This window comes from Mirounga leonina, unplaced genomic scaffold (genome assembly GCF_011800145.1).
Source record: "Mirounga leonina isolate KUSES-001 unplaced genomic scaffold, KU_Mleo_1.0 Mir_115, whole genome shotgun sequence".
Taxonomy (NCBI): domain Eukaryota; kingdom Metazoa; phylum Chordata; class Mammalia; order Carnivora; family Phocidae; genus Mirounga; species Mirounga leonina.
The window spans coordinates 13,957,871-13,984,947 of NW_023270268.1; the positions used below are offsets into that span (position 1 = coordinate 13,957,871).

Below are 27,077 nucleotides of genomic sequence, written 5' to 3' on the forward strand. Positions count from 1 at the left end.
TGTACCTCAAGACTGACCCAAGACTCTCTTCCTCTGTGGCTCTTCTTGCCCAAACAGTCCTCATCCTTTTCTCTTCAAGTCACTGTGACACAATTTAGCATTTAATGACTCCCTCTGTGCATTGTGTCTCCTTTGTTTCCTTAAACAAATTACCAACTTCTGAAGAGTAGGAATAACATCATAACCTCCTTCTGTCTTGTTCAAACCACCCTATACAGTGCCGACCTAAGAAAGAGCTCCAGGAACATGCACTGAGTGATACATTTTATTTCACATTCTGAAATTCCAAGTTCCAAATCCCTTCTTAATAACTATAGAATAAATGAACACAGTGCTGGACTGCAAGATATTGTAATTCAACAGTGCACAAACACTGAAAAATCTCATTTCCCTCTTTTCCAAAACTCCTTCAGATGAAAAATATACAAAAGTATAGGAGAAGGCAGAGGTACTCAGTCACCTGGTTTTTTTGGTTGAGTCAATGTTGACATGAAAGTAAACATGTGAATAAGTAAGAAGCAAGCAAATACTTTACAGAAAAAAAAAAGTGCCAAACACCTTGAGGAGAATTTCACCTTTACATTTTTTCCTAGTTTTATGTCAGTATCTTTGAAATTGAAAGTGAAATATTATTCTGAAATTAAAAAGTAAAAAAGAAAAAGAAGAGAAACACAGATAAGTATAGAGGAGGTTGCATTATACTTTCCTGAAAAGAATAAAGTCGAAAAGGATGTTTAGAGAGTGAGGCAATCCATTCTTTACTCAGTAAATATTGACTAGCACTGACTATGTGCAAGTCAATGCAGTAGGACCAGAAGGCAACACAGAGAAGACATAGACAAGGATTCTTTTCTCTGGCAGCTAGTGGGACATACTGAAGGGAAGAAAAAAAATGGTTAAGCGTCCAAAAAGTGTCTTTCAGTGTTATTAGAGCTCAGGATATGAAACGGCAACTCCCGTGTAGTCCACTGATATTTACTGAGCACCTATTATGTGCCAGGCAAGGATTGAGGGTCACACAGCTTGAAGACCTTTGAGATGGCCTTTGGTTTTTGAGCATGAAGAGCTTGGTGAGTGTAGCCGTTATAGCTGGAAGAAGATTAACAGATTGCTCAGATGAAAATTTAGTAATGCTACATGTGAATCAGTTTGAAAGATATTTGAAAACTTGATGTCAGCTGGAGAACCTAAAACAAAACTCAATCCTTTCATTCCCCAATGAATAGTCTGGAAAATTATCTAGTTAGAACCCAATACCACACCCAGAGCCAGCGCTGGCCTCACTGAAAGCATTTTTAGACATGAGCTGACACTCTATAAGCTGGCTGTAAGAAAATAACACCCCATTCCCTCCTCTAATTTAGTTACTTTAGGGGACAAAAGGCATCCTGGGAACTTAAATAAGGAAAGCGCAAGTATTGTGAAGTATGGCAATGTAAAAACCAGACAATTTCCCAATAGATTCATCTCAGACTGCAGGGTGAGTTTTCTATGGAGCGCTGAGACAGACTTGCATTGCTTTCCAAAATAAAACAACAATAAAAAAGAAAAATTCGTGTAAGAAGTATGAGAAATATTGAAAGTGGATCTCTCTACATGATTTCAATCCAGCTGATTGCAGAGATGGATGCCAGAGAAACATAATGGAAGTGCAAAGAAATGTTTCAATGAATAGCATTGATCGGTGCTATCACAAGGATTCATACTCCATTATACTCAGGCATTAAGTCAATTCTGGGCCTTTCAGTCACCCTCTCCTTACCATTATCACTAATAACAATCTCTTGGAGTTAATGGTTCTTATTTATATTTTATCATCTTCATAATATGTTAATATATTGGCATTCTTTACAGAACACTAGAACACATTACTACTAGTCTATATTGATCGTCAAGACATCTTATCAAATAACTAAATACTCCTGTGATGGGAAGCAATGGCAGGAAACTGAAGTATGAAAAAAGGTAAGGAAACCCTGCGGAGATGGCATTAAAACAAGTTCTAGAACAGAAGCACTGGGCCTTCCAGAACCATGCTTAGCACACTGAATCTTTTCACCTAACCGAAGGGCTGCTGTCATTTCTGATTATTAAGTTCCTTTCCCAGACTTTGTTAAAATGCTTCTACTTGCACTAAATTTATATGGAATATGGTACACTGTTGATTTTTAAGCATGGGTGAAAAATGGTGAGATTTCTAGTTGTAAAATGGGAAAATGCGAAATTGACCCTAGTATATTGAACTAAGCTCCCTATCCCACCTCACATACATCAAAGTAAGAGAAAAAAAATCATCCTGGCAGGTTCATGTTTAGGAAAACTCCCCAAGTTTCCAAAGTAGCATATGAAACTTGGCCATCAAACTTTGAAAGCTATGATTAGTTCTGTGAAATATGAGTATGTGAGAGAAAATTAAGTGTTATTGGAAATACATGTCCTCTGCCTAACTTTTCTTAAAGGAAGAATAAACTGTTGAAGCTTTATGGTCTACTGGCTTCTAGACAGATCTTAGTAAATACTTCTAGATAAAGCCAGCATAGCGTCTTCTATGGGTAAACTTTTGCTTTATTCTTTATTTTGCCATATTTTGTCTTTAATTAAAATTGATATTAGGAGTAAGAAACAGGACAAGTACGGGGGAAAATAAAATAAAGTCAGATTTTACCTAGGTTCATTAGATTTTCCACAGTCACTTGCTCCGGCTCAATGAAGATACCATGACATTTCCCCTATGGTCAAGCAGCACCAAACAAGTCTAACAGATAAGGGAAATGCAAAATACAGTGTGCAGTATTCCCAAGATAATAATGTAAAAAGAAATCTGATGCCCAAACCCTTGGGACAAAATATTTGATCTAGGATAAAAATGCCTCAGTGGGATTCCAATCAGTTGGGAAGATTTGGGCTGCTGGAGGCTCTCCTTGCCCTGCTGTTGTTCCTTCCACTTGGAATATGCAGTGGCAGACAAAGGAAATCAACCTGTAACAGTGCAGCCCATGTCAAATGGCTGACTAGCAGGGAAATGGTGGCACCGCGGACCCCAGGCACCTGTTGGGATCCCAACAATGGTGTCACAAAGAAAAGAAGACATTTCTGCTTCTGCCAAATGTGAGACGTTCCCTTTCAGCTCAAACTTCAGCCAGGAATTGCACCATCTCACCAAAAGGAGCAGACGATAACCCTTATCACCAAAACACAAAGGGGCAGGCGGATCCTGCAGGAGGCAGGGTCTTAAGTTTAGGAATCCAAGAGTAGAGGTCAATTCTTGTGTATGAGGAAACTAACTCATCAAGGCATTTCTCAGTGGTTTAAGAAAGTCTTTAAAGGGAATAACACCAGCTTAGAAAATCACTGATTCTAACTTATATTTAAATGAGTACCTTGTACATATAATGGCAAAACAGTGGCAAAAAGAAATTAATGCCCGTCAATGGTTATCACCTGCATAATACGTGGTGCAAATGCACTAGGAACAATTATCCTGAAAATAAAAAAGCTATATGTCTAATGACTTGGTGAAAATGTCACAAAGTATGCTTTTCAATGAGAAAAGGAGTAAAATAACCTGTTCAGTATGATCTCATATACCATAGGTCCGATACTATGTTAGCACAGACATAAAGAGTGCTATAGAAGAACATATATGATTTTATTATTAAATTTGGCATTGTCCGAGAGTTCTGACAGGACAATGTGTTATCCTGAAGGACATTACTAATATTCTTTATGCATCTTGAATTGTTTCACTAGATGAAATGAGTAGGATTACCTTGCAATAGAAAAATTTACTAAGTGCTGAGGAATTACATATATAGAAACTATATTTTGTGAAAATGGTAAAAAGAACCTTGATGCAAAAAAAGAACATGATAGAGGAAAAAAAAATTGCAGAACAAACATAAGAGAATCAGTGCAACTTGGAAAAATCAAGAGGCGTCCAAACCAAAAACACAGTTCCCTTAGCCACAACTAGGTTACTGTTTTCATACATTCCTTGGAGAGAAAAGCTTTGAAGTTTACATCAGAACCCTATCTTGTATTATCTATCATTACTTTAGACATGTCTTTATACCTGCTTAGTTAATTGTATAGGGAAGGTGAATAGACTTCTCTTTCCGAAATAGGAATTCTGTCATTCTTGCCTGATCTTCAAAGTGGTCTTTTCAAATTTTGAGTTAAAAAAAAAAAATCCATGTCAGTATTGTTGTGGACAATTATGTGGCATGGGTAGATGATATACGGCTAATAGACTCAAGATCCTCTGTGAGCAAAGCAGACAAAGGGAAGGAACTAACGTTCAACCCGTCTCCTAGCTCCGTAAGCAAAGTTCACCTCCTGATATGTCCAACTCCCTGCCAACCCAAGAAAGGAAGCCGCACATACAAGCTGATATTTTTGGCAATTGCTCAGGAATGGCCTCTCGCATTCCCTCCAAACCACCCATCACTACCATTTAGTCCTGACCTACTTGCTTACTCTCATCCCCAAGTTCCAAATACTGGCTACTTAGAGTCTTTGAAATCCACTCTGCCCCTCCCTGAGTTGGCACATGTTCTGATGCTCTTGCCAGCATCTTGGAATGCAATGCTGTGGTAGTTTTGCTTTGCTTTGCTTTGCCTTTTTTTTTTTTTTTCCTTCTTCTCCTCCTCTCCCCTCCCCTCTCCTTCCCTTTTTTCTTCTTTTCTGTTCTTTTTCTATTGCCGTTTCTGACTTCGCTCGCCTCTGCCATCATAGCTTGTCCCATTAGCTAGTGATCTAAACCAACTCCAGCCAACAGTCCTAGGCTACCTAGCCCAGTGGCCCCCATGTTTCAGGGGGGAAAAGGTGAGGCAGGGAGAGATTGTATCAATCTGTATATATTAAGAAAGATACTTCAGTAAGACTTACTTCTGGTATACAAAATGCCCTTTAACATAAAGCACCACAGAGATGAAAACAATGTTAAGCAGTCTGGTTAAAAAAACAAACAAACAAAAAAAACACTGCTTTCCAAAAAAATATATAATAAAAACTAAAATAAAATAAATAAAATAAAAAATCACTGTTTTCAGCAATGGACTAATGCACAAGACACAGAACAACACAGATTAATGCATTCTGAAAACCTTTCGTTATGCACTCAGTCTGCATCGGGCACTCTATTGGATACTGCAGGATACTTACAGATGGAGACCCCACGGTCCTAGTCCACAAGGGGTTCACAGATGAATTCTGACACAAATACAATGCTGAGGAGTAAAGGTGTACTCAAAAGGCCAAAAATAAATTTATGACAAAGCACGAAAAGAAGAAAGTCAAAACCCAATCCCACCCTACCTTGGAAAGAAATGGAAAAAAAAAATAACTAAAAAGATAAGAGGGGACTGGAAACTAAGAGAGTAAGAAGGAGGATATGGAAGTTTAGGACCTGAAGGCAAGGAGGCAAAGAAGGCAAAGCCATAGCTGAAAACTTGAGGACAGCAAAGGGCGGGGGAGGCTAGTGAGCAGGCAAGGGCAAGTGAAGAAGCTGTCATACAGAAAGAAAAGAATTCATCCTCCCCAGGAAGGACAGTGTGGGAAAGGCTGGAAGATGTAGATGATTTAATGAACAAGCAAGGTCACTTCAGACAGCCATCCTAAATGGAATAAGGATGGGGAAGTGAGGAAAACTAACTTGGCAGAAAAGATGGACCATGACTAATAATAATAGCTAACATTTCTTGGACCTCTATTGACCTAAATTCTTCAAGGACCATGTTGAAATCCGGATTCTCTTTTCACCAGGACCCACCCTCTAATGTACACATGTACTGGGAGTCCAGAGCACGGAAGCGCGATTGCACAAACATCCCCAATTCAGCTGCTCCGTGGATCCCTGGGCACATTCATAGCCTGCAAACAGCACAACTCTCTGGTGAGCACTCTGCACTGTACGATTCTCATGCCAATACAGGTTTGCTGGTTTTATTATGGGATGCTGTTGTTTTCCCCCTCTTGAAGCCAGATCCTTTCTCCACCAAACAATACAGCACTCATGATTATATTTTTAAGCATGTTATGGATTTTATATGGACATTTTATATATAGAAATTCCAAAATATGTGTTAAAATGTGATTCCAAAGACTTTCTGAAAAACATTCCTGTTTCCAATCAAAAGCATCAATAAAGCTTTTATCCAGATTCTCCCGAAGAACTACTGATGGGAAATCAGAACAAAAAAAGCCAGTGCTGGAGGTTACTAAGTGCTTCAACATATGAAAAACTCCAACAAAGCACTAAGTTTGTCCTCACAAGCATTGATTTTTTTTTTTTTCCACAAGACACCAAAAGCCTCAACTATATGACTCCTCCATATCAGGTTCTATATTGACATTAAAGTTTTCCCCAAAGATGTTCTTCGATTTGTAAATTATATTTTCCTTACCATATAGCTCTTATCATTTGCCTTTGAAAAGGAAAACACATGGCCAAATTCCAGAAATTTGAAAAATGGAATAAGATCTTGGCCTTTCTATTTTGGTTCTTCTCTTTGTTTTATCTTTCTTGGTGCTTCTCATAAATCATTTGTTAAATTAAAATTGTAGGGCGCCTGGGTGGCTCAGTTGGTTAAGCGACTGCCTTCGGCTCAGGTCATGATCCTGGAGTCCCTTGATCGAGTCCCATATCGGGCTCCCTGCTCAGCAGGGAGTCTGCTTCTCCCTCTGACCCTCCCCCCTTTCATGTGCTCTCCCTCTCTCATTCTCTCTCTTTCAAATAAATAAATAAAATCTTTAAAAAAATAAAAAATAAATAAAATTGTAGAACTGTCATTTTTTTTTCTACCATGCCATTGACAGCCTCATCACTAAAAGCTTTGAAGATCATTAGAATTTCTGCTGTACAATTATTATGAAATTATTTGAGAAAAAAATTAGAATTGATCGATCAATAAGATTTCTAAAAGATACTATCAAAAATAGGGAAAAGAGAATAGGTATCTAACTTGATACATTATCAATATATCTCAGATTATGGGAAGATACTACACTTTTGAAAAAAAGGGAAATTATTAGTTACCCTATTTCAGCGAGACTTGTCTTTTTTTGCTACCAACTAGCAGAAAAAAACAAAAACAAAAACAAACCTGGAGAGAACAGGTATGTCACCTTGAGACCACTTTGCCCCCTTCATATTCCACTTGGTCATTTAGACTCAGCGAAAATCAGAACCACTGAAATAATCCTTAAAGTTTCCAGAAGTGTGAGTGTGTTATGTGTGAAAGAGATAAATCAAAGCTGATTCATTGAATCTGCTGATGAAATTCAGTGAGATCTGGCTAGAGAGCTGGGAAGAAAAATTGAGTAATTAGGTAGAGAATCAAAACATTGGACGATTATGAGAATTCTCCCTGGAAGCCTGGGGGAGGGAGTGAATTTTTAGGTATAAATGTATGCGTGACGTTGGAGAAAGAAAAAAAGAAAAGGCAAAACAAAACAAAAAGCCTCCTTCTTAAGACTCAGTTGGGAGGAAATGATCATGCCCTGAGCCTGGGATCCTGATTGTCTTGTATCACTGGGACAAGAATGAATACGAAGGAAGCCCTCACACAAGGCTCAGGGCTGGAGAAGCAGTATCTTCAGGGTGCTCAACACCTGTGCAAATAATGGTAGATCTGATTGGAGTGTGCATACGTGTAGATACATGGGTTCTTTGAGAGGCACATGGATTCAAGAGAAGTGAACAACCATGGACACTGAGGAACAGGGGGAGGTGGCCATTTTAATACATGCAACAAACCCAGGACCCAATTTACAGACAGAAGTATTTAGAAAGATTATGCCATCAAGTGCATACCATGCCATTATTTGCTTCCTGTCTGTACCCCAAGCTGGAAGTCCAGGGAAACACCTGTTACATTCAAGCTCTTTTTTCTTTCCAATTGGTAAACAATTCCACCAATTGCACAATGAAAATATTCTGTGAGCCTGGCACCAGATCTGGACCTCTCAGTTGCTCTAGCTGCCAAAGGTCAATCCAATGTGTCTGCTTTTGACATATTTTAGCCAAAGAATGTTAATGACATTTTCCAAAATGCTGTGCTGTTCCACCAAGTGTCCCGCCCCGGAAATTTGGGATTACTAAAATACAGAGATATCTTAAATGCCAAAAGGCCACAATACGTAGAGATAGGGCCAGCTTCTCAGGCTTTCTGACCGCTTTAGGGACCCACAAAAACACTAACAAGATGAAAAAAACGCATTGCCTCCAACCTAAAAAGAAAACAGTGAAACCAAAAGTGATAAACATTTGTTTGCGTATCAACAAAGCATAACTCACTATCAACTTTATTCATTTTTCTACTTTAGTCCCTTGATAATCTTTGTACCTCAAGAAATTCTGTACGTTAGAATTTGTTCACATTGTAAAAACACTCTCATACGCAAGATGATGTCCCAAAATTCATAGGCATAGATAAATGAATTTACTTGCACTCAAAGAGTTTGGCAGCAAAATTATAAAAGCTCTTTATTTTATTGCAAAAAAATTCTAATTTGATGTGCAATATGAATGCATTTTAATATCTTTTGTTAGTTTGTAGGATGGGGGCTTCCAAGACTGGCCAGAAAATATGGAGGTTTTTAAAATGACCCTTCACTTCTCCCACTGTTTAAGGAAGTCACTAAACTTGTAGAGAAATTCTTCCATGTTAATTGACCTATCCCTTCTGATTTTTTTTCCTTATCTTTTTCCAGCTTATTAACAAAGTTTAAACACAAGAACAAAAACAAGCCAGGAAGGGAAAACTTGCCATTGTTAACATGAAGTCTAGTTGTCCTAACAGATAAATAATAAATTTTAAAGGCAGTGGTTAATTTTTTTGGAATAAATTTTAAAAAGAACATCAGAATTTTATTCTTTTTCAGAATTCCCTGCCTTATATTGAAACACCACATCCTTATTTCTAATGGTTCAGTCTGAATTGATATGCACAACAATGGACAAGAGTCCTAGGGGCCAAAAGCCAAGACCAAGGGTAATTAGGAGCTGTCACAGCCTTTCAAGGGACTAGCACCAAGTCAAACGACAACAACACAAAAAACTGTGTGTTTTTTTTTTAATCTTTTGAGGAGATATTAAACATCATAGGTATGTCATATGGTTTTTTGTATGATACACTAGAAAAGAATCTCTGAAACTTTACTCCAAGCTTTGCACACACTCCTTCAAGTACTTTATCTACTCGAAACTACTTGGGAGCTTAAAAGTATATTTGCTTGAATGTTAAGTTACCTTAGCATAAGTTATAGTCAGGGTGCCACCGTCCAATTTGTGTCAGTGATAAGTTTTAGAAGGGGCAACATGAGAGTTTACAGACATCGATAATAGCTTCAAATATGACTCACATGTGTAAGGAAAGCTTTTAAGGTATCTTAACCAGTTCCAGAAACCCAGATAGTTAGCATTCTGTTTTCCATTTTCATTTTCATTAAATCGTCATCAATCAGCAATATGACTAAGATAAATAGACAGTGGTACACGAGATAAAAATAGGAAGACTTCTCAAAAATCCTTCTGAAATTCTATGCATGATCCATATTCAGCTTGAAAACTATCAGCTAAGGATGAAATAACCAAAGATTCTAGCATATGGAGTGTGATGTATACCAATTTCTTAAGCCTATAATATAATGATAGGAAAGCTAATTCTGAAACAAATTAAATATCAGTACCTAAAACAATTACTACCAATATTTAGAATATAGTAAGATTTATTTTTCTTCCATTGTCTCTTACTTTCCACACAATAGGACAGGACACTATCAGGACTGCCTTGACTATGTATATAGTCAAGTCTATTTTTTCTATCTGGCTATCATTCATAAAAACAAAATTCAAGGTTCCACATACTTTCATTAATTCAGCTAACAGGAGCTTTTGGGGGAATACGAAGGGTATCTAGCAAGAAAAAGAGAGAAAGATGATGGTCTTGCTTATGTGTCCTGGAGAAGTTATTCTCTTCCTCGTATTACTCCATATACTATAGTTACTATAGTATTCCTTTCCCATGTTTTAAAGGCTACTAATCAGAAATTCAGGGATATGAAGGATTTGCAAACTCCAGTCAAAATAGTATTTCATCTATCGATTATCATTCCCATATTGACACTAGCTCCTAGTTTCATTCACCAAACTAGTGTTGTCAGGGCCTTAATGAGGCAATCCTTCTGCCTTCATCACCCCAACTGGTTAGACCAAACATGCGCCTAACAATTCAGTTCTTATACCACCTGCAGAGAGGAAGTTAAATGAGGAAAAGTAAAGTATCACACTGTCACCATCAAGTCTTTAGATAAGTTCTAATTTTACCCAAAGGAGAAAACTTTAACCACAACAACAAAGCTGGCAATGACCATGATTAAATGATGCCTGTCATTCTGTCCCACCCCTGGGAACTGCTCTCCACCCATTCCCGGGTGATGGATGTGTTTCACTTGGTGCACAGGGTTTAGATGTGGCAAAGGAAGCAGACAGCTAAATTCATCAAATCACCAGAGTCGGCAAAGCAGCATTTGATCTGCTCTGGAGAAAGCGATGGGGACCTGAACAAAAACTCACCGATGGCACAAAACCAAGGTCATCTCCCAGTCCCACGAATACATCAAAGCAGGCTCATTTATCTCAAAGTAGGAGTCACAAATGCTAAGCCTGGAAGAGATCTTAGAGAACCTGACCTAGAAACCAATCCACTGACACACAAATCAGAGAATTCCCTCCCTCAAAACAAAACAAAACAAAACCAGAATCCATGTCTCAGGACTTACTATCCATAGTCTTTGTTATCTATTAGATGTCAATGTTCTGAATTACAAACTTTATCCAGGTATCTGATTCCACATGGTATATATTTCCTGACCAATAAATCTACATGAAAAAAAAATTAAATTTGAACAAATTTGCTGCCTATATCAACATGAAAAACAAAACAAAACCAAATCCAACTTACCTCTGGGAACCCCTCTTTTTTTTTCCCCCTTTTCCAAATTGCTTTTCAGTGTCTGAAATCTGAAAACCGATGGCCACCTCTCTAGGCTTTTTCAAAGCCCTGAAAACAATGACTTCCTAATAAATCTCTTATTAGTATTAGTATCTATAGATTCATAATCTCAAGAAAACTGGAGATTATAGGTATCTTTTTTTTTCAAAAACTTTATAGTTTAATCATCCCATAAAAAAGAGAAATCCCTTTCCTATGACATCTTGCTAAAGAGATAGACCCACAAGCTGTGTCTCTTTGTACAAGTATGTACTTTTTAACACTGGCCACCAAGGAATAATATGCATACAAAACCAAGTATCATATTTTCAAATATCTTAAAAAATAATCATACTACCACCTATTTTGTTGTCCCTAAGTTACTAATCATCATTACCTATGACTCTTCTTGAGGGATAAATGGCCTGAAGATTTTCTTACAAGAGTTCCACAGATCAAAGTAGAAAAAAAGGAGAAAAAAGTTATGATTTCAAAGCAGAAATGAAAAATTCACTTTTGTTATTTGAATGTGTGCCACATGGGAGTCATGATGATCTTTCCATTTGCATTGGTTTTGGACCCTTCTGCAAATGTGTGTTTTCTGATTAAATGGCACTCTATATTTAAAATAAAAATTGGTCTTAAATGTCCATCTCCATTTTCAGAAAGCATATTTTTCAATCACGTCCAAGAGAGTTCAGCATTTTTCCCACTACTGCAAAAAATAGCAACGTGTATCCTCAACGCAAGTATTACAACACATAAATACCCTGTTGCCCTCGTTCTCCCTCCAGCTTCATCTGCTCTCTTGCTGTGTAACAGCTATCGTATAAAAAAGTCTATTCTCACATGCTTTTGATATTACACTATTTAATCACATACAGCTGTGGCTTATGAGACTGTTACAAAACACAATTTTAATGCAGTACTCGAAGCCAATTTTGGATAAACATCAACCATTTACTCTGAATAAGAAGTCCGACACCAAAAAGATTTTCTTTTAAAGGAAAAGACTGATTTTCTTAGAATTTGGCCTGGGCATAATTGTGACTTTCTGCCAAAAAGACTGATAATGTCAAAAAGGATTGTGTAAAATCATATTAGTGCAAAAATGAAGCCTTCCAGAATTCCTGGAGCCAGGAAGACCTGAGATGAACTTACAGCCTCCTTGTCTTCTTTTGCCTCTCCCTCCCTACAAATCACCCCTACCTCCAGCCCTCTAATAGATTTAATGACTTCATAGAAATAATTTCGAGTTGTAATTCTATTGTTCTTTTCCCAAATTGAGAGAAAGCGAAAGGAAACTGCATTAGAAAGATACTGTTAGAATACATTTACCTGAGGTTTCCTTTGATTTGCAATGATTCTGGAGAGAAAAAAAAACAAAAACAAACCATGAACTTTTTACATATCTCCTCCTTTTAAGTAGGCACTAAACTTAGTGCTGTGAAAACAATGACTGTATTATAGAAAAGACAGTCCCAGTGATAATAAAGAGTGCGGGGAGAAAAGCAAACAAGACAACTAGAAAGGGAGAGTGGTCCCCTTGTTATGATATTTCTCTTATTTAAAGACAATTAAAATTGCATACATTCTAAAATGAGACAAACAAGATTGATCATGGTTTCATGCTATCATATGACCCCCCTGAAGCGAAAGAAATAGTTGGAGTTGTACCTAAAAGTTCTGTTGCTGGAAGATTTTTAGAAAACCAGTTTTGTATGTTTCAGCCTTTCAAAGGAAAAACAGAACTTGGGAGTTTTCAAGGCTGTTTTAAAACTGGCAAGTTACCAACTCTGGCTATCAATGCAAATCTGAGGCAGGAAGTACTAAGGAAATTCTAAACTCATTCCCTCCCTCTGCAAGATTTTCTACATTTTCATGTGCAAGAAGTATGTTAAGGGGTTGTTCTGTTTTGCTTTTGAAGGATCTGTACATTCACATCTTTGAGAATATCCTTTGCCCCATAGGAGCCTCTCTCTTCCTCTGCCTACTCCTTAGTCCTTTGTGTTTCAAGTGTTTGCTCTTTCTATGGCACAATCAACTGGGCTCTAGCTAGACTTTGGGAGATGGGCGGTTTTCCAGGCTGCAGATGGTTGGAAACTCAGCTTGAAATCAGTGTGCAGTTGATGAATAACTCCCTACACCTGACCCCAACTTCCCACCAGGCTCTGAATACAATCTGAGTCCCACCAGCCAGAAAAACCCTGTTGGGTCCCACAGGCTAAACCCCTTTCTGCAAGATCTTCAGGGGAAGCGGATGGCCAAAGAAGGGAAAGCAGGAGGCTGATGGGAAAGCAGCATGAGTAGAAACCATGCCCCGGATTGGTAGAAACATCTTGACCTGGTCAGGGTAAGGAGACGGAAGGAAGGACAAGCTTGCTGTGTGTGCTTGGATGAATTTTAAACTTTTGGGAAGATGACTGAAGTTTTCCAAATATCATGTATGAGAGAAATACCTATTTTTCAGCAGCAAAATGTCAGTTCACTGGGCTGTGATCATGTTTCACTCTTTCCAGCTTTCCTAGTTTGACTAAGTTGCTTTTTCAAGAACCTCCCCCCCACAAAGTACCTCAAATTCAGATTGAAATCCACTCTGGGTCGCACAATGCAATAGCAACAGGTTGGTTGCTTTGAATGGGCTATCACAGAATTACTGAGAAATATTAGGTTACAACTCAATCAAACATGATTGTGGATATTATCATTAAGCTAATGAACTATTTTTTTGGATCCCCCTTCTCTAAAATTTGCTGATTATCCTGGGTGGCCTTCAAACAGCAAATTCGTTTTGATGAAGAGTTTTTTAATCCAGCTATGTCTCTTATATAAATATTACATGTCACCAAGATTTCTTCTTTTCTGCCTAATCACAAATGTTTCCTTTTGAAAGTGCTTCTTTTAATAGGGGGGGGAAATGCCCAAAAGAAAACTGACAAATGACAACTTTTAATGCAGGGTCTTGGAGAGCGAGCATACTAGAACAACACTGCTACAATATAGCTATCAGTTAGTCACTGGGTTTCCATTTTACTTACATGTACACTTGTCTACTATAATATTGTAAGCATTTGGAAAATGATTCAAAGGGAGAAAAGTATAAATAACTTATTTCTAACTCCTTTTTCCTTTTAAGCAACAGAATTAATGGATTAGTTCTCATGTAATGGGTAATAAGAGGAGCAGAGAAGGCAGGGAAGTGTCCCAAGTTTTTCTAAAACTTTAATTGCATTTGAGGAAATGGAAACATTTCCATTTATTTAGAAATCCTACTTTCATTTTGTTTTATCATAAGAAAGTAACAGCTGTATCTAACACACATATTTAAGTAGAAAGAGAAGGTCCAGGATTTTGTACTTTCTGAATGAATACAATAATAAGTCTTTCAGTTCTTTAAAAACTCCATAAAGATTTTTCACCCCAAACTAATGTCAGTAAATGGCTTTTTGTTGATTAGTTAAAAACACCTGAATTTGTAGGACAGCTTAAGTTATGATGTCCCCAGAATATTTTATTGTCAACCACAGAACTCTATTTTTATCAACCATAAGTATTCTTTATATATCAGCATCATTTTAAATAGCTATGAGTTTAAAAATAGACTATAACTATAATCCAAGGCTAGAAGGACCGTAAATTTTATGAATTCCACCAAGGCTTACCAAATAAACACGAGCAGCATGTATTTCCTTCAAAAAATAGTATAGATTATATTTTAAGATATAAGTATAAAAGGAACAAAAACATGATACTGAAATAACCTAGTTGTTTTCATGCTATCCTGGGTCATGATAGAACTTTCTTACAGAGTATTCATGCTGTCAGAAAGTCCCCACATTTTAAAGTATGATTGGCCCTTCTTCTTCCCATTCCCTGTGTGCCCAAGTTTCAAATCAGGGCACGTTTTCACATCTTCAGCTTCCAGGAATGTTATTAATGTCTGTCATTTCGTAACTACCGTAACAGTATTCGACAACATCACAGCACTGTCCGAAATTTTACAACATAATAATCAATATGAACTACCACGATAGCCAAAGTAGCTGATCTTATATTCCCTACCACCCTGATCTGATTACCCGAATATCAGCTTAGGTCACCTAATGGATCTAGCTTCTTTAAAAATGTTCCAGAAGTTGATGGCTTTGACTAGCTTGAAAGTAACAAGATCCAGATGCCGCCTGTCTACACAACACTAAACTACACAGGACCCCAAAACAGATTTTTTTTTAAATTCCCTCTATATTTTTCAGGCTCTCCTCTTTTCCCTCACCACTCCACTTTCTCTCTTTACCCCAATCTCTCTCTCCCTCTCTCTCTCTCATACACACACACACACTTCCCATCAGTGTAGCTCATCCAGCATCCTGTCCTTAATATAATGTGCACGACATTATTTCCTGCTAGTAATAAGTTAAAAGAAGTATCAAGCAGGAAAGCAATTATTCCATTATTCCATTCATTTTTATCTAAAGTTTCCTCTCTGAATATACTTCATAGTAAAAAACAAGAACCAAAAAGAAAGCGTGAATTTTGAAACATTTGGAAAAATTTAGCCAAATGAGTAAAAGAGATGGAATGTCCGATATTTTTCATGGAACCCTTGGGCTTGTTTTTGTTTCTTTGGGGGATGAGAAGTGACTGTAAATTTCCTCTTTTTAACTTGTCCTTGCTTTGCCATTTCCTTGACGAAGGCAGGCAGCACTCTTGACCCAATCCCCCAAAGAGTTAAAACTCGAGGCACTGGAGCAGGAAGGCTGGTCTACTTAAGCAGCAGCCGCACAAACTAAATGCTCGCAAAGGCAAAAAGCAACGTGCGAGTCGACCTTGGAGGGGCAGGGCGAGTCATAGACGATTGAAACAGAAAGGGAAAAAAGCAACAATTTTAAATATAATTCTGAAAGTCTGCTGCTTGGTCTGGTTTACAAATAGGCATTGTTTGATGAGACAGAATAAGTAAGAGCTAACTACAGCATGAATTACCAAATACTAATCACATCAACGAGTCCTGGTGACGGCACAGATCACTCAGGCACGCCTTGTTCACTCTGGGCATATTTATTTATTAAGAAGACAGTGGAGTCTGGCTAATGTGATACAAAATAATATCATCTGTAAAGAAATACAATCCATGCGAAATACAATCCATGCATTCAAAGTGGTAACTCTACCAACATCCCCACCCCCCCACCCCCCTGAATCAAGTCCAATGTAATGGACAAATTGGAGCAGTGATTTCACACCTGAGAGTCTTTCATGTCTGAACTGCAGGATAAAGTTCATCGTTGGCACTGCCCACTGCTTAGTTACGTGGGCTTGCCACTGACCCTGTAGTGATCATTTGAGCACACACAGAAAGACTCAAGTATTTAACCAATTCATGTCCAATTATCATCAGTTACATTTCATCCTGTTTCAAGACCCAGGCCTCCGGATGGCAGCCAGCACAGAAAAACAGAGCTTCTAAAAGTAAAGAACATCACTGTAAAAGCTCTAAAATTCAGTCTCTAGCGTCTCAATCGTCCTCAGTATAAAATCAAATATGTAAGGCAAATAAAAAACAAAAACAAAAACAAAAACACACCCAAACAAACTCTTAGGGACTTTAGTTAGCTGGACTATACCTTCCCACACCCTTCTTTCATCCTATACTCAGTGATTAAAAGTTTTAGTTGCCCCCACCCTGGTGTGTCCTATCCAGTGGGAAAAAACCTTGTAGAGCCGCAAACAAAGAACAGCTCACCAGAAAAGCCCCTGAAATTGTATTCTTGTGCCTGATCATCACTGTTACGATCTCCTTTCTAACAACCCTGTCCATCCGCAAAGCACTTTAGTACGGATATCAGGAACGTTTTTATGTTGCCAAATAACAACAAAGGGACACGAGCGAAACTATTATCTCTCCGAAAAGAGAAAACCACCATCCCCGGGCTTGCTTTCTTCTTAGAGTCTCCTCTGCCTCATTAACTCCATTGGTATGTTACTAATTTCAAAGAACCAGGAAGAGGTGATGGGGAAGGGGAGGTAAATAGTAATCCACATGCCTGTCTGTTTCCCATCCCGAGTGCAGAAGGATACCACATTGCTTGCCAGACTGTGGGTCGAGCCATACCTTGGTTTGGAGATAGTGAGGATAGTAGTAAGTGTACTGGGGGTACATTTGTGGCTGATCCAGGCGTTTGCCCATGTAGCTGGAATCTTTATCTCCGAGGCAGGGAACTGGATGACAGGGTATAGTGCCCCAGGCCGAGCTTCCTCTTAAACCACTATTCCTGACAGTCCCGATGACTGATGAGGCTTCAGAGATCCCTCGTCTTCCACCACTCGCTAGTTCCAACACGGCAAGAATTTAAAAAAGAAACACACCAAAAAAAAAAAAAAAAAAGAAAGAAAGAAAGAAAAAAGAAAAAAGGAGGGTATCGGTAGGGAAAAAAAACAACAACAACACAGCCTTCCAGATCGTGCTTTTCTTCCCCCAGCTGCTAGGGTCCACTTGGGATGAGGCAGTTTGTTCTCTACCAGGCTGTGTGGAGTGATGTCAATTGCCAGCGTTTGTAAAGAGAGAGAGAGAAAAAAAAAAAAATCAAAGTCCTTTTAGCACAACTCCGAATCCTTGCAGATCAGCTTCCTGTCTCCTGTTTGTCTCTTTCCCCACCTTAAAGAAAAAGAAAAAAAAAAAAAAGAAGAAGAAGAAGAAAGAAAGAGAAAGGAAGAAGAAACAGGAAAAAAAAAAAAGAAAGAAAAAGAAAGGGGAAAAGAAAAAGAAAGAAAAAAAAAAACCTTGCACAGCTTAGTTGCTGCTGTCTCCCTCCCAGAGTGACATGGTGTTCGGGGCTTGTCCTGTCCTTTCATTCACTTCCCCTCCTTCCAGCCGGTGGGTGGAACCGAGAGAGCCTCTCCAGGGAGCAGCGTACGCAGTCCAGAAGGCTGCAGTATTTCCTCCAAGAAAAAAAAAAAAAAGCCTGCTTCAACCCCTGCTGCAAGCAAAGTTCCGATTCCCTCTGCTGGCTATCTCGAATAGCAAAGCAATTTTTGCAGCAAAGCTGCTGCCGCTGGAACTGAACCCAGGCAACTCAAATGCGGGTGGTGGATTATTTCTTATCCTTCCCTCCATCTACCCCACCACAAGAGCTGCCCTCTTTTTTTTTCTTGCCAAGTTACAAGGTAAGCCACACTGCTAAACAAAACACAGAAGACCACGGGAGGGAAGGGAGGACGAAGGGAGGAAGGAAGAGAGAGACAAAAATAAAAGCAGAGGGACAACCCTTGCTGGTTAAAATGGAAAAAGTGTGTCCCGGATGCTTTCAAAACCTGTTAAAATACGAAAGCCAGATGAATCCAAGACCTGGTTCAGAAATTAACCTTATACGTCTCGGAAGACACAGAGGATGCTAAGTATTGAAGAAATTCGAGAGTCTACTCCAGGACTACTACTGGCAAGCAAGCCATGCATCATCAGATCACAATGACCAACTTCCCATAGCAGAAATGATCATTCTTATCCTTATATCCATTTTGTAAACAGCAAAGGAGGAATCCCATTAGTTTTACGGGTGTCTTTATAAATAAAATCAGGGGTTCTCTCGCTGCCTACCTCTTTATGATTGTTTTGATTCATGGATGCTTTAATCACTTTATTGATATCATCACAAAAAAAATCATAATTACTTGGCAGAGTTTTTCCCCACCAATAATAAGTAATATTCTGACATGTCTATAAGCTATTACGTTATGGTACAAATTGTTTTAGAGAAAATATATTTCCTTTAAGGGTCCCTTTTCAAGGCAGTCAAGGCTAAAATTAGACATGCCAGCCGTGTTTTGCTGTGAGTGCTCACACATGCCCAAAGCGTGGGCAGACCAATACTGAGCTCCTCTCCACTTTGTCAAACCAGCTCTGTTCTCCACAGCCCAGAGTTGCCTTTTCAGATAAGAGGTTCCTGGTACAAATCCAGCTTCCTAGGGAAGAAGAACAGAGAATTCCAGCCCAGTGTACAATATGGTGTCCATCCACATTCCAGCCCTGCCCACCCCTGAAGTCACTGGCTTCTCCTAGGGGTCTGATTATTGGATGTGTGAGTGCATGGATGTTCCTTGGAGAAAGATAACGATGGTGGGTAAATAGTTTTATGCTTGACTTTTGATAAGAACACCAACCAGAAAGAAGGAAGGAGAGAGGGTGGGAAGGTATGAGTTAGAAACCCTGATATCACTGTCCTTAAGAAAAATCAACTCCACCAACATTGAAATGTGTTTTTCTGGGCCTCACTTGCCCCATCCAGAAAGTGGAAATGCTGCCAACTTATCTGGCTGGAGGTGGTAAACTGAATCAGATACTAAATCAAAACTATATTGTTTTAAAAATCATTCAGTGACATCTCATTGCTCAGACAATAAAGTCCTGACTCCTTAGAATAGTTTTCAAGACACTGGAAAACTCAACTTCATCCTCCAGACTCAGACCGTAAACTCTGCCCCTCACAGTCTATTACCTGAGTCACAGTGAAATGCTTTTGAACTGGAATACGCTCTCTCAGGGCCTTCTGTCATCTGCTCTGCCCCAGAGTGGTCTTGCCTCCCCATTCAGCCCATCCTTCAGCTCTCAGTATGGATATCAACCCTCGCTCGGAGGAGCTTTCCCTGAACCCTTGCTTCCCTGCTGCACCTTACATTTGCCCTAATACATTGCTTATCCGGGGCAACTGCCTGTTAATAGCATTTTCGTTTCTTCTATGATGCCCTAAAAGCATCAGGAAAAGCAGGAAAGTAGGAGGTCCCATCATTCTCATTCACCTTCATATTTGCAAAACTGTCATGGAATCTGGCACAAAATGGGTGCTCTGCAAATTTTGAAGAATAAGATATCTTACAAACGATAAGAATTCCAACCCAACTCATATCCTTCTCTCACTATGTTTTAGTACATTTCCGGATGCAGGGGCTAGAATGATAACACAGATCAGTACAATGTCCATCCTTCATAGAATATGTATTCTAGTGAAGGAGATAGGCAAGTGAACAGGCCATATAAATCAGGTAATATGTAGTACTGTTCAGAAATATAAAGCTAAGTAAAGAGAAACAGAATCACAGGGATTCCACTTTCAATATGATAGTCAGGGAATGCTCACCAAGAAAGAGCTGGGGGGTTAAAGAAAGGCTGGGAACCACACCCTGGGTGTTGGGTATTATGAGAGCACTTCTTGTGAGAGTCTTGGCTCCCACCCAAACTGCCTTCGTTGCAATTCTGCCTCTGCCAGATCACTCTGCCTCCTTTCCTCATCCGTCCAATGTCACTACACACTTCATACCGTTACCATGAGAATTCACCAAGACTAACATGCAAAGCATTTATAACGCCTTGGAACATACTGGATCTGCTCAATAAATGTCAGCTCGTATCTGGGGGGAGATCATCCCAGACAGAGAGAACAGTAAGTAAAGAAGGCCTGGCAGCAAGAACATGTCTTTGACATGTACAAGAAATGGCACAGGGGCTGAAATGGAGCAAAGAGGAGTTAAGACTATCAAACGAGACTGGAGAGGTACCCTGGGCCAGATCATATAAGCCTTAGCGGGAACCTGGTGAGGAAAGCTAAATTAATGACAATTAATAGTACAGCCAGGACTCTATCCAAGTATTTTGACTGCAGATCTAGTCATCTTCAACTATAGAATGCTGTCCTCCAAAAGGACTTACTGAGGTTCCTCCAAAAAGCAAGACTTAAAAGATTAGGATCCTCGGTTGCTGCTGGCAATTTTGCCACAATGAACAAAGGATACCAGTATTCTTTTATTAACAACTGGCCTAGCTACTCCTTGGAAGGAAAGGAACAGTGTCTTATTTACAAATGAAAGACCAAATAAATAACTCCTCAACCCAAGCTATAGCTCACTTATATGTAAAGTCCCAGCATGTGTTGATGCTTTCTGCAATTTCTACACAAATTGCCACTTTCGAAAATGTTATTCTATTTCATTGGATTATTGCTATCTTCTTGGCATCAACTGTCATTAGCCTAAGCACTTTCACTGAACATTTAAAGCTTTTCTTAAATAATGCAAAGACAGTTTACCACTTGTGAGAATTGTAAAACCTGTGTTTTATTATTTTTCTTTCCTTCAGAGATACCAGTAGCAATCACAATTGTGGAGGCAAGATACTCATGTCAGAAATGGTTCTTATATCATGTCTGCTCTGTTGGAGAAGTAGCACTTTCCATTTAAATGATCAAGTTAAGGTAGGAGGTAACTAATTTAAGGCACTCTCTAAATCAGAAGCCAGCTGTGTCCCATTTGCCAACTAACAAACAAATTTTGTATAAATCCAAGAGCAGCAAATGAAGAGCATGGGCTCTTACAGATTCACGTGATTCACAGCAGAGATGGGAGAGGCACTCATTTAAGACAAGTCCTTGCTTACTAGGGTAGAGACAACATCTCAGACATTCTATCCAGAGATAGAGAAGTAATGGTACTGAAACACAGTAGAGATGGAGATTCTCTTCTGGTTTGCTCTTGACCTATCCACTCAAAGAATAACTGGGTCCTCTCTTTGGGTGATTTATCTTTTAAATGACAAAGGCATAGTCAATAGCAAAAGAAAAGAACAGTAGAGAGAAAAGCCAAATAATAATAAGAAGAAGAATTGTGCTATCTTTGAAAGCAAGTATACTATTCTATCTTCAAGACATTCATGACCTTGAATAAATTAAAACAAACAAATAAAACCACAATTTGGTATTTGTTGCCCTCTTCATTCAAATTTGGGAAATCCCTTTCCAACACAGCAGTTGCCAAAGGGTTATTAAAGATAAAAGTTAGTTTAAAAAAAAAGACAAGATGGTAGATCACAAACTCTGATAGTAAAGTAGTGTTACAAATGTCTTTTCTCCTACTGGATACTTATCCAGGGCTTAGGAACATACCTGAGACAAACTAGGAGAAAGAGACCACTAGTGATGGTCCAAATTTGCACTATAATTAAATGTAAAATTTTAATGTAGATAAAGACAATAAAAAATGGCCTTGGAAGAAAATTTCAAGCTTCAGAGCAAAATTATAATGGACTATATCTCAAGACAGTCAATCAAATAGAGGAGCAAGAATAATTTAAAACAATGAACATTATTAATTTCAACAAAGTTTTCCTGAGCATTTACTATGTGCCTAAATAACCAAGAATACCAATATAAAAACTATCACCCTTGTCCTCAAGTAGACTTAGCATCTCAGTATCTATCAAACATCAGTCATACATAAATGACCTAAATGCCTTTCCTCTTATCTGAATACCAAATTTTAATAACAGATATTAAATAATTTTAAGTTGATCCAATTTTTGAAATACATACTTCATTATAAATCTAAGCAATGATATACATGAAAACCCATATTTATTTTGCTTTTATTATCTTTTTAAAAGATACTTAACTATCCTCTTCCTCTTTACATACATTTTTCATAGTACTTAATACTGTGGTAGTCACATATGTTTCTCCTTTACCACTAGGATTACCAAGACTCACATTTCTCCACTTCATTGAAATTAGGCATGACCATGTGACTTGCTATGGCCAATAAAATATAAAGCAGAAGTGACATATGTACAAGCTTTTAACTGTTGCTATTTGATTCACCAGCCCACTCTTCCCTGATGGAAGCATGTGCTTATATGGAGGCAGCATCTTGAAAGGCTTAGAACAAATAGTCACCGGGACCGGCCATTGACTTGTCATGAGTAAGAAATAAACCTTTGTTGTAATTATGCTAATAAGATTTGGTGACTTACCACAGCATCACTTAGCCTGCCCTGACTAATAAGACAGTACTCATAGTTTGATTTTATACTTGTTGATTTCCTTCTTTGAGCATCGTCCCCACTAATATCTAAGCTCAGGAGGACAAGGAATTTATCTGTCATCTCCACTGTTATATCCTCAGCACCCAGTCCTTGGGATTTAATATACATTTAATAAATGTTTGTTAGATAAAGGAGTAAAATGTTCATCTAAAATTATCTTTTTTATCTATCAGTGGTTAAAATGCAATACTTCATGAAGTAGAAGGGAAATGAGGCATGTACTCAAAATGTACATTATTCCGGGAGGAGAACTGCTATAAGTGTAACTACTAAATGTTCAGAGGAGGGGAAGGCTTTTCTGTACTGACTATAAGGAGGGGGTACTAAGTTAAGAAAGATACTTAAGAGAAAAAGAAGCTCAAGGAGAAAAGGAACTAAAGTATGGATGGTCTACTATACACTAGACACTGTACTAGAAGTTCATAAAGGTTTCCTCAGTTAAAACGTATAAATTCCTGGAAAGTAGGTATGATTCTCCATACTTTACAGTTGAGAAAATTAAGAAGGAAAGGGTTTAGCTATCCTATCCAGTTCATCCAGTTATAACATGGTAGAGGAATGTTCCTAATTCATGTCTGCATAAAGCCCAAACCCAGATTTTTTTCTCAGCATCATTTGATGGACATCTTAAATGTTTTGTTCCAAAACTGGATTAAGATAATCTTTGTGTTTACAACAGAAAACTCACAGTATACATAAAAGTCTAAAAAAGTCAGTGTGTCTTCATAGAAACAGATGGCACTGAACAGAGAGAAAAGCGGGAAAAAAGAACATGGCCTTCTATCAAATAGCATAAACTCTATTTGGACCACAGACATGATGGTTAATTGTATGTGTCAACTTGGCTAGGCTATAGTGCCCAGTCTTTTGGTTAAACACCAGTCTAGATGTTGCTGTGAGGTATTTTTTGATGTGGTTAACATTTAAATCAGTAGACTCCGAGTAAAGCACATTATTCTCCATAATGAGGGTGAACCTCATCCAAAAAGGTAAAGGCTTTAAGAATGAAGACTGAGATCCTTTAAGAAGAAAGAAATTCTGGGGCGCCTGGGTGGCTCAGTTGGTTAAGCGACTGCCTTCAGCTCAGGTCATGATCCCAGGGTCCTGGGATCGAGTCCCGCATCGGGCTCCCTGCTCTGCGGGGAGCCTGCTTCTCCCTTTCCCACTCCCCCTGCTTGTGTTCCCCTCTCGCTGTGTCTCTCTCTGTCAAATAAATAAATAAAATCTTTAAAAAAAAAAAAGAAGAAAGAAATTCTGTCTCCAGACTGCCCTTGGACTCTAGACTCAACATCAACTCTTCCTGAGTCTCCAGCCTTGACAACCTGCCCTGAAGTTTTGGGATCCGCCAGCCCCCACAGTCACGTAAGCCAACTCCTTAAGACTCTCTCTGCATATAAACACATCTTACAGGTTACGTTTCTCTGGAGAACCCTGACAAATACAACAGGTTAATAAAATGAAAGGAATGGCAGCAATTAAGTTCAGTGATATGGGCACTCATAAATTCCTAATAAATGTCTATAATGTTTTTTAATAGAGCTTAACAAAATGTATAGCCTTAAAAATCTTCATCCTTGTCACCCAGTAATTTTGGTTCTAGGAATCTAAAACAGATCATCACTAGACGTTTAGGAATAAGTAATTGGAGAACCCTGAGTGTCCAACTCTAGTTTGGTTAAATAAATCGCAGTATAGAGTATGATTCAACCATGAAAATGATACTTAGGGAACATTTTAACATATAGGAAATGCATAAATCAAATAGCTAATGGAAAAATCAGAATACAACCTGTATACACAGTAGGTTTTCATTTATGAAATAAAAACACATAGACAAGAGAATAGAAGAACCACATCAAAGTAACAACAGTGGAAACATTTCCTCCATGGTAGTGCTATTAGTGACTTTACTTTCTTCTTTTCCCCAAAAAAATTTCGGCATTTTTCCAATTTGTCTTAAAATGAGTGTAAATTTCATTATTTAAAATAAACATTATTTTTGAAAGAATTTTTAGATAAGTATATTCCTAAGTATGTTTTTTCGTTTTTAGCTGACAGAACATTTTTAAACACCCAGATATGACAACATCAAAATAAATTACGTGTGTATTTTAAATAGCCATTTCCTTCTTACCTGAAACAGATACCACTTTAAGAAAAGTTCATCTTTCTTTAAAGTCTAGGAGCATAGGGTGCCTGGGTGGCTCAGTCGTTAAGCATCTGCCTTCGGCTCAGGTCATGATCCTGGAGTCCGGGGATCAAGTCCCACATTGGGCTCCCTGCTCAGCAGGGAGTCTGCTTCTCCCTCTGACCCTCACCCCATTTGTGCTCTCTCTCTCAAATAAATAAATAAAATCTTAAAAAAAAAAAAGTCTAGGAGCATAGATTCTATATCCAAAAAATGTCAAAACTCTGATTTAAGGCATAAAACCAAATATCTTCATTTAATGAAAGAAAAACAGCTACCCATAGTGAAGGACATATCTTCAAAAGCATTACAGTAAACCTACATGAGTATCCAAAACACTAATTTTTTTAACATCCACTAATTCTGCTTTTGCATTTCTAAGTTACTCATGAGTTTATTTGTAAATGTCAGTTTGCTTATAATATGCTATAGGAACAGGGATTTTTTTTGGGGGGGGGGGGGTTCTGTCACTATGCCTCCCTGTATATGTCCATGCAAAGAATTCCACTATTTGCAGCCCATTGAGCCAACTTTGTCCTGACGTAGCTGGCAGATTCTTGTGGCCTTCTTTCAAGCACATCTTCTGCCATGACTTATGCCAACAATGAACCTACTTTTAGGTGGAAAACACCACCTAAATGTAGGGAGAGATGAGTAGCTGCTTTGTCACATGAGAAACACATTTTTCTAAAAGGAATATCATTACTTTGTATTGACCATTCAGCCTCCAGCTGCCAACAGCTAAGCAAGTCGGGTCAATATGGCCAGATTTGATTGGCTGGGCTGATTCTTCTCTCTAGAAACATCTGCAGAAACCCAGGCCAAAAGGCTACTCCTAATTAGAATCACTATGCTGTACACCTGAAACTAATATAATATTGTATGTCAACCACAGTTCAATTAAAAATTTTTAAAAATAAAAAATAAAAAAGAAGAATCACTGGATAAAATACAAGATACCCAGTTAAACTTGAATTTCAGACAAATGATGAATATATATATATATTTTTTAAAGATTTTATTTATTTATTTGAGAGAGAGAGAATGAGAGAGAGAGAGCACATGAGAGGGGGGAGGGTCAGAGGGGAAGCAGACTCCCTGCCGAGCAGGGAGCCCGATGCGGGACTTGATCCCGGGACTCCAGGATCATGACCTGAGCCGAAGGCAGTCGCTCAACCAACTGAGCCACCCAGGCGCCCGGATGAATATATTTTTAATACAAGTTATGTCCCAAATATTGCACATGGCATATCCCATGAAATATTTGGGCCATACTTATAAAAAGTACTCGATGCTTGTCTGAGATTTAAGTTTACCTAGGTGTTATGTATTTTTTATTTCCTAAAGCTAGCAAACTTCATCCTAATTGATGCACTGAGAAGGTTTAGAGGCCTTTCAGAGGATACAAGAATTGGTAGAAAGTTCAAATTTAATGACAACTGGCAATGCTTAATATTTCCATTCCTCTTTACACTCAAACCAGGTAAACCAAAAATGTCCTCATATTAAGTTTCTTCTTAAGAGAGTTAGTTGTACCACAGTGTGTCCCTGAAATGAATCCATACAGTGTTCCAGAATCTCTGGTTTTGTTATAATGGTAAACTTGTTTTTTTCTTTTTACATGAGGAAACATTTAAACTTTTTTTCTTAAGTTGTTATTCAGTACAATAAAGTACCTGTCAAGAATGACAGATGCCCAGATCCCATCCCTGGTATCAGAAAGTTCCACCTTAAGAGAACCAGACAAATGCGCAAAATACAAGAGAAAAGGAGACCAAGGCAGTTCTCCTGTGTCCATGACCAGTGTGTACAGGGATCGAGAATAAGTGCCTAGCAACTTTATAGTAATTTGTCAGAAGAATTTTATGTCTCTTGTCTCCAAGAAATAAAAGTTTGGACTTGTATTTTGAAAGTCTGCACTTCATCTTTCCAGTAGTTGCTATTGTACATTACAGAAATATCAGCTAAGGTCAATTAGAAATAAACAAAAACCTGTCTTTCATGACAGATAGTTTGAAAAGTGCTGATCTAG

At 38.3% G+C, this 27,077-nt stretch overlaps 1 protein-coding gene across 13 annotated transcripts in view; it reads right to left on the reverse strand.

The window, feature by feature from the left end:
* The window catches only part of RBMS3 (RNA binding motif single stranded interacting protein 3), a 739,797-nt gene extending 721,940 nt beyond the window's left edge, over positions 1-17,857 (reverse strand). For 6 of the 13 annotated variants that reach the window (XM_034993359.1, XM_034993406.1, XM_034993350.1 and 3 more), the window contains exon 1: positions 17,107-17,857. In XM_034993359.1, coding sequence (XP_034849250.1) covers positions 17,107-17,181 — 75 coding nt within the window. In that variant the 5' untranslated portion in view covers positions 17,182-17,857. The remainder of the gene's footprint in view (positions 1-17,106) is intronic. The other 7 variants (XM_034993370.1, XM_034993402.1, XM_034993393.1 and 4 more) reach the window with 2 other exon arrangements.
* Between the last annotated feature and the right edge of the window lie 9,220 nt (positions 17,858-27,077).